Source organism: Mustela nivalis (genome assembly GCF_964662115.1).
Source record: "Mustela nivalis genome assembly, chromosome: 18".
Classification (NCBI taxonomy): Eukaryota; Metazoa; Chordata; class Mammalia; order Carnivora; family Mustelidae; genus Mustela; species Mustela nivalis.
Genome location: NC_139037.1, coordinates 2,505,086 through 2,512,962, shown reverse-complemented (window position 1 = coordinate 2,512,962; position 7,877 = coordinate 2,505,086). Strand labels below are relative to the sequence as shown.

Sequence of the window (7,877 nt, the reverse complement as noted above, 5' to 3'; positions counted from 1 at the left end):
GGCCCGCTGGATGCCACGGCCTTGATTTGCGCCAACCCTCTCCGGGCTATGGCGACTTTCCTGCTTCACGGCACATGCGGGAGGACGCGGCCCCTGTAGAGTGCGGGGCTCGAGTGTGTGGCTCTGGTGGCTCCGCCAGCGGCAGGCTGTGTGCGTGTGTGTGCGTGTGCAAAGCCGCTGTGAAGGGCTGGGGGTGAGCTGGCAGATGGACTAGCTCCCCGGCCGCACGGGTCCCTTAAAGGAGATGGGGTTGGGGAGCACAGGGAGGGCTGCCCCCGCCTGGGGGACAGCTTTGCGTGCAGTCCGTGAGCCCACCCAGGCTGGAGGTCACGGAGGCCAGAGAGGCCCGTCTGACCCCTGGCTTGGTGGCCCTGGGCCCTGGGTCTTACCTTTCCCAACGGCCCCCGTGGGGCTCCCTCTCTGCCTGCGTGTTGTTTTTACAGGCCGCCCCTTCCGCACCGAGTCCTCACATGCCAGCCCAGGGCCTCCTCCCAGGCCGACCGGGGGTTCACAGCTCTCTGGGCCCATTTCTCAACTGAGAAGGGATAGGATCATCAAATAGGCTTATTGCTGAGGATGTATGAACCCAACCATGTCAGGACAGTCCTTGGGTAGTGCCCAGGCCGCAGGGAAGACTCCCCGTGAGCTGTCGGGATTCACCCCGACACCAGGAGAGCCCTGATTCTTTGTTCCCCGGCGAGTGTGTGTCAGGCTGCTGCCCACTATGCCTGAACCGCCCCTGTTTTAGACCCTTTAAATCACTGCTGGGAACAAGACGAGCTCTAAGGAAATCAGTAATTTGGAAAATCCTGCCCTGCTCTCTGGGCTTCGGCAGAGCGGCTGAGTGTCACATCCGTGGCTCACTTGGTCCAAGAGAAGCAGCAGGAGACCGTGCTCCAGACAGTGCTCCAGAAACACTTCTCGGAGCCTCTGCCGGCACCTGAGGACGTCAAAACTCAGAGAATCCACCTTCGCAGGAAACCCTGTACGTTCCAACACCTCATTCAGCTCCTTACGGCCTCCACTGTCTGGGGTGTTTGCTCTGCCCGTTCCAAATCTCATCTGTAAAATGGGCGAATCCATCACCCCTGTCTCTCATTGATGCTGTGAGGGCCCTTGGCACGCACACACAGTAACCCTATTATCATGGGATCGTTCTCTTGTCTTTGCAACCTTTCTTCGGGTTAACTTCTTGGCCTTGGTGTCCTGGTCTGCAGAATGGGAATGACGAAGGCTCCTGCTTCTTAGAGCCGAGAGGAGGAGTGACTTAATCCAAGAGATGTTTTAGGAGGGCACCAGCGCATAGTAGCAATCAAGGCATCTTAGTCATTCCTACAGTTCTTGTCATCACCATGTCCAGCGTCACTTTAGGGTGTCAGTGAGGTGACCTGGCTGAGGGGGTCCTGGCTGCTTCCCACCCTCTGCTCACACCTACTGCAAGCATGGGCTATCGTTCATTCGTGTGTGTGTGTGTGTCCACCTTGTCGACTGTCTTTGCTCCGAGACGAGTGAGCCAACATTCGGGAGATGACACAGATCACCCTTCACTCGAGTATCTGCTTTTCAGGTGACTGGAGGAGCAGAGGAAGGGGAGATGCCTTGGGGCGAGGGGGGTGGGAAAACCTCCCGGTTCTGCCCTACCCCCAGCCTTTTTTTCTGAGGCCCCTTTGGTCCTGCCTGGTGCCTGGCCTCTGCCCCGTGTGCCCATGGAGCAGGCTTTCTCCCTAGGGGCTGCGACCTGTACCCCCTGCCCTCATCCCACACAGACCCCAGAGTGGGAACTCCCAAGGTCCTTCCGGGAGCATGGGGGCAGGCTGGAAATCTCAGGGCTTTGCTGCAGCCTGGGAGATGCAGTGGCACTGACTTCAGAGATGAATGCGTGTGGGGGGACCTGAAGACCCCGAGCCTAGAGCCTAGGGAGAACTTTCAGTGTCCTCATCTGGCTCTCTGGGATGGCCAGGCTGCCTGGCCGTCTCCCAGGCTCTTTTGCGCCCCCCACCATCCCCCGCCCCAGCTGGCCTCAGACAGGGCCTCAACACACAGAGCTTCCGCACGAGGGCGCATCCGCACTCGGTCGCCAGAGGCTTGTGCCATGCGCTCCCCGGAAACATGCCCGGCGCGGGGCTCCTTCCCACCGCGGGCTCCTCGTAGGCTCCAGTTACTAACTCCCGGCCTGGGACCCCAGGCTTCGACCCCGCGAGGGAGCCGGGTTATAGCGCCACGCACTTCTCCTGCTGGGAGGAACCTCCCGGAGACGCCGCAAATCTGCAAACGCGTGGGGCTGGACGCGCCTCTCCAGATCGCCACCCGAAGTGGGTTTTTTCCCTTCTTTCTCGCTTGCCTCTCCGCGCCCCGCCCACCAGCCGCGCGGGCCCGCCTGCGTCCCGCCCACCCCAGACTGGGCGGCGTTTAGGATTGACCCGATTCAAGCTCGGCTTTGCCTTGGAGTTTAGAAGTAGCGCTTCGGGCGGCGCGCCTTTCCGGAGAGGCAGGGATGTGCGTGTGGACGTCGGGTGCGGGGCAAGCGCCCAGGAGGGCTCCGGGTGCGGAGGGGTTGGTGCCCTCCTCTGGGTCTGTTGGAGCGAGAGCTGAGGCTGGACATCAAGCTAGACCCAAACTGGAGCTTGCCGGCGGGGGTGGGGGGCGCGCTGGTCTGGAGAGGTTGGGGGACTCCGGGGACGATGGAGCCGCGGGTTGCAGACGCTCCGGCCCTGAGGTGTCTTCCCCCCAGGGTTGGAGGGTGAGATCCAGAGAGGACACTGCCCCGCCCCCTCCTGGCTAGAGGGCCTCGGTTGGCCTAAGTTAGAAGTGCAGCTCCCCGGAGGGAGGCCCGGAGGTGTCCCAGCGCCTAGCATGGAGCTCCCTCAAACTTCGCCTGCTCCCAAACCGGCTAAGACTCTGATTTTGACTTCCTTTAGCGTGTGTCAAACTTACCCACTTCCCTGCTATCTGGAACCCCCAAACATCTGAGTTACTTTATGGAGTCCGCATTGTGGAGTGGGATTCTTCCGGTTTTCCCTTGTCCAGGGGAGACCTGGCCTTCCGCAAGCAGAAGTCGCCTCTCTGTGACACAGGCAGCGGCCGACATGCCTGTCCCTTGCCCCATAGTGCCTCTGGCTCCTTTCCCTGCAGAGTAGGGCCACCCGTGGGCCATTCCTACGCCCACCTGTGGCCCTCACCCCTCCCTCCCTCTTCTCGGGCATCCCCACAGGGTTTACTCAATGAAATGCTAATTCAGTTATCCCAGGTGGTTTTTTCTTTTAAAGAATCATCAGCAGAGATCATAAACAGGAACCCGTGGCACTGATGCCCCCACCCCCACCCCAGCAACCCCGTGGAGCAGAAGACCTCGCCTTCTGAATCGGCATCCTTCAGGGCTTTTGATTCAAAATCTAACTTGGCTGAATGTAAAATGAGACAGGGGTGGGGGAGCTTACACCCCAGGGTGAGTGGGGGGGCGGGTGCAGAGCAAGCGGGGCTTCCCAAATGCTTAATGTAATCACGGGCCAGCTGCGTGCACTTGTAAAGTTGTTATAACCCCCCTCCTTGTTATAAACAGGAAAGCGCAGAATATAAAGCAAGAAACCCGCATTCACCAATACCAGCTCTCCCCAGACCGCTGCCAAATTCCCCTTTTATGGTGTTCCTTGCTTGCAACCTCAGCCCCATCAGAAAGACCGTAGCTTCTCCCCCCTGACCTCTCCAAATGGGTCTATTTTGGAACTACCCTCAACCAAGCCATGGACCAGGTACCCCTGCCCCTCTCCATCTCCCTCCCCAGCACCCTGGGCCTTGGCTTCGGGGAATCTGGGCTCCTGGAGGTCTCTTCTGGGTCCCCAGCGAGCCCTGGAGGTAGAGGCTGGCCCCCTCTGGAATTCCAGCCCCCTCCCCAGTGCCTCCAGCTCCTATAGGGCATCCGATGGTTTCTCCAAACCTGCATCCTCTTCTCCTGAGACGCCCAGACTCCCAGACCTCTTAGATAGACACGCCATGCCCCCCATATCTAAAAGTTTCCAAAGACCCCCAAGGAGGCATTTTATGAGACCACGGCATCCCCACATCTATGAAGCCTGAGAGAAGAAAAGACCTTTTGTGGGAGGCTCGGGATAACTGCGCTCCCCCAGGCCAGCCGCAAAACTCACCCCTGCGCCCCCCGCCCATCCCCACCTCTCCTTCCTGGCCCGGCAGACCCTGCTCCCAGCGGCCGCGGTCCACATCCTGCCTCACTGACTGTGTGTGCTTACAGCGTCAAGGGGTGGACGTGATATTTCAAACATCAGATCAGTGCGTTTATATATTGGGTGCCCGGAAATTTTTCCAAATAAACACAGCTTGATTCAACTTGGGTGGGCGGACTTATCAACAGACTAATTCTATAAACAAATGAAGGAAGAGCCCCGAAACCGATTGGCTGGTATCAAAAAGACACGTGGAGGAAAAAGCTTGGAGTTTTTCAGCAATGAAATTTTAATTAATGTGGGTGGGCCGAGCACACAACGACTGTTTATCATAGACAATTTATTTTCCAGCGCTAAGTCAACATATAATAGCAAACTTACAACAATTATTTAACATTTTTAAAGCCATGAAGGGACAGAGCACGGAGCGGTCGGGGAGAGCTCCGGAGCCGGAGGCAGACGCACCGCGGGCTCCCCAGGAGGGCCCGCACGGCGCGGGGCGCCGTCCCTAAGCCGCTGGATCGCCTGCGTCGCGGGGAGCGCAGCGCCGGCTGGGGCTCGCCATGAGCCACCTCTTCGGTCCCCGGCTGCCGGCTCTGGCCGCCTCACCCATGCTCTATCTGTACGGCCCCGACAGCCCCGGGCTGCCTCTGGCCTTCGCCCCCGCGGCTGCTCTGGCTGCCTCGGGCCGGGCGGAGCCGCCCCAGAAGCCGCCCTACAGCTACATCGCGCTCATAGCCATGGCGATCCAGGACGCGCCGGAGCAGAGGGTCACGCTGAACGGCATCTACCAGTTCATCATGGACCGCTTCCCTTTCTACCACGACAACCGGCAGGGCTGGCAGAACAGCATCCGCCACAACCTCTCGCTCAACGACTGCTTCGTCAAGGTGCCCCGCGAGAAGGGGCGGCCAGGCAAGGGCAGCTACTGGACGCTGGACCCTCGCTGCCTGGACATGTTCGAGAACGGCAACTACCGGCGCCGGAAGAGGAAGCCCAAGCCAGGCCCCGGGGCCCCGGAGGCCAAGCGGGCCCGCGCTGAGACGCAGGAGCGCGGCTCGGAGACGCAGCCCCGGGCGGGCAGCGGGCCAGGGCGCCGAGGCCCCGCGACCCCCAGCCAGGAGGGAGCGCCCGTGCGCCCCTCGCCCCTGCGCGACGGCTCCTCTCCGCCCGAGCCCCTCCACCGGCCTGGGCCCGCGTCCCTGGAGGAGGATGGGGGAGACGCTGCCCAGGGCGCAGCGGCCTTGGCCTTAGGCCAGCCATCTCGCACGGCAGATGGCCCGGCGTCCCCCCCACACCCTGCTTCCCACGGCTCTCCGAAGAGCTCCGACAAGTCCAAGAGCTTCAGCATAGACAGCATCCTGGCCGGACGGCGGGGTCAGAAGCCGGCTGGAGGGGGCGAGCTCTTGGGGGGCGCCAAGCCGGGGGCTGGCAGCTGTTTGGGTGCCTCACTCGTGGCCCCTTCCTCAAGCCTCCGTCCGCCTTTCAACGCTTCCCTGATGCTCGACCCCCACGTCCAGGGCGGCTTTTACCAGCTCGGGATCCCTTTCCTGTCCTATTTCCCTCTGCAGCTTCCCGACACTGCGCTTCCCTTCCAGTAAGGCCGGCGGTGGCACCGGGTCCTTCCCCCACCCTGGGCTGGGCTTGTGAGTCACCCGGGGTCCCATCGCAGGGGAAAGAAGCCACTTATAGCTTTTTTTTTTTTTAAGTGATCTTTTCTTCAGCAACGTGTGGATCCTGGGAAGTGTTATCAACTTTTGCACGCAGGTGGGCACCGTGGCCTGCCTCCTCCGAGGTGAGGCAGACTTTCCCAGAACCCGGAGCACCTTCAGAGATTTAAAAGACTGTGCCTGGCTAGAACTTGGGCTTCTCAGACCCCGTACTGCCAGAGCAGGAGAATTCCTTGACCTTAGGTCAGTCTGAGGTTGTGGTCTTCTGCTACCCAGCACAGGTCCTTCATGCCCAGAGCAGAAGGGCCCAGACAACAGGGAGCAGGACAGTGGGGTGCTTTCAGACAGAGTCACAGTCTGACGGTGGCCAGCTCCGTTGTCGCTGCGGCTCAGGCCTTGGCTTTGAATCCATGGGGTGGTGGGTGTTCACAGCTGGGTTTGTCCTTGAAGTCTTGTTGTGGGGACACTGGCAGTGACCCGTGTGTTTCAGGTTCTTTGGGAGATCTAGGGCCTGGTGAGGATTTACAACCAATGTCCAGGTGCAACCTAAGAAACCACAGTTTTATTTTAAATACAGAATTTCTCTCTTTTTTTCTTTCTAGACAGTAAAAGGAATATGCTATATTCTTTGGCTAGATGCTTGACTATAGTACAACTGCCCTGTGAAAATGTCTGTATTAACTGCTAGTAAGAAAGCGCACGCTATGAAGAAATTTTGTTGCATTATGACACGATGCAGTCAGCACCCATGGTCTCCTGAACACGCTGCCGACATTAGCAGGCGTCCTATCTTGTTGTTTTTGTTCTTAAGGGATCAAAAGATAGCAGAGGACACCGGAAGTGTGTGAGGGGGAGGGAAGGTGTCTTGGACATAGAAGATTTTCCATCTCAGTTTTTTTTTTTTCCCCCCAAGACCTAGGTTTGACTTTTCCTACAAGTTCCAGAATCGTGTAGGAAAGGACCACTTTTCATCCTAAAAGTTGGATGAAACAAACACAAAAGGCAGATACTGGCCAAGATGGGTCATGCTGGGCAGAGAAAGGGAGACTTCTGATATCTACTGGGGGGTGTCTTTGGACCTCGAATAGGAGGCTCGGTAGGAGGATGCTTTCGGACATTCCCGGCTGAGGGCATTCCAGCCAGCACCCAGATCTTTCCTCCAAGCCCTTTCAGGGGTGGGCCCAGAGCCAACAGCTAATAAACACCTTATGGAGGTGTCTGGAAATCTAGGGGGGTGGGGAGCAAGAAGGCTGGGGGCACGGGAGGGGGGTGTCCTGCAACAAAGATCTGGATAAGAAGATGCAGATTTTTACAACCCAGTTCAGCTTGGCACTTTGGGGAAGTGCATCTGACCTCTTGGTTCGCTCCCTCTTTGGGTTGCCTTGTGGGGGAAACGGACTTTCCTGAACCTCCAGGTGACTTTAGTTTTATCTGACCTGGGAAAGGCCCAGTAAGTCACGAGTTCTGGAGGTAGGCTGCGACAGATTTTCAAAATAACTTTGGGAATAATTTCTAGGACTTGTATAAAGATGAACACAAACTTAACAGCAAGAGAGCCTATATCGCTTAATATCCTCGACAGGACATTTCAGACACGTGTAATGATGTAATGATTAGGAAGCACAGAGTTGACTTTCTGAGAATTTCTTCTTAAAGGCAGTTGCCACTGACCCATACGTTTCCCTGAGCATAGGCTGCCCAGGCTGGTGGGGACGTTTTGGTGAGCTGCACAGTGTCCTTGATTTTGAGAACTTTGATGAGATCCCACTGTAGAGACCCAGGCTCACTGTGATTAACCTACAATGTGGCAGAAGGGCTGTCCTGGACATTTTGTTATCCCAAAGTCTCAGCCTCTGTGAATAAAGTTGTTTTTTCATTAACCTCTCGGTGACTGGTTCAGTGGACTACCGGGGGGAATAAGCAAACAGTGTAATAGGAGAGACGGCCGGGGATTACACGTGGGAGCCCCGTCAGCGTCTCAGGGGCTCTGGCTTCACACACGGACTGTGTAGAGCAGCAGCAGAGAAGC

General features: G+C 57.9%; 1 protein-coding gene across 1 annotated transcript; it reads left to right on the top strand.

Moving 5' to 3' along the window:
• The first annotated feature begins 4,416 nt into the window (after window positions 1-4,416).
• FOXL1 (forkhead box L1) lies at window positions 4,417-7,728 on the top strand. The gene has a single exon (XM_082711083.1). It carries the CDS (start codon window positions 4,742-4,744, stop codon window positions 5,777-5,779), a length of 1,038 nt encoding a protein of 345 aa, XP_082567209.1. The 5' UTR covers window positions 4,417-4,741; the 3' UTR covers window positions 5,780-7,728.
• Window positions 7,729-7,877: the final 149 nt, after the last annotated feature.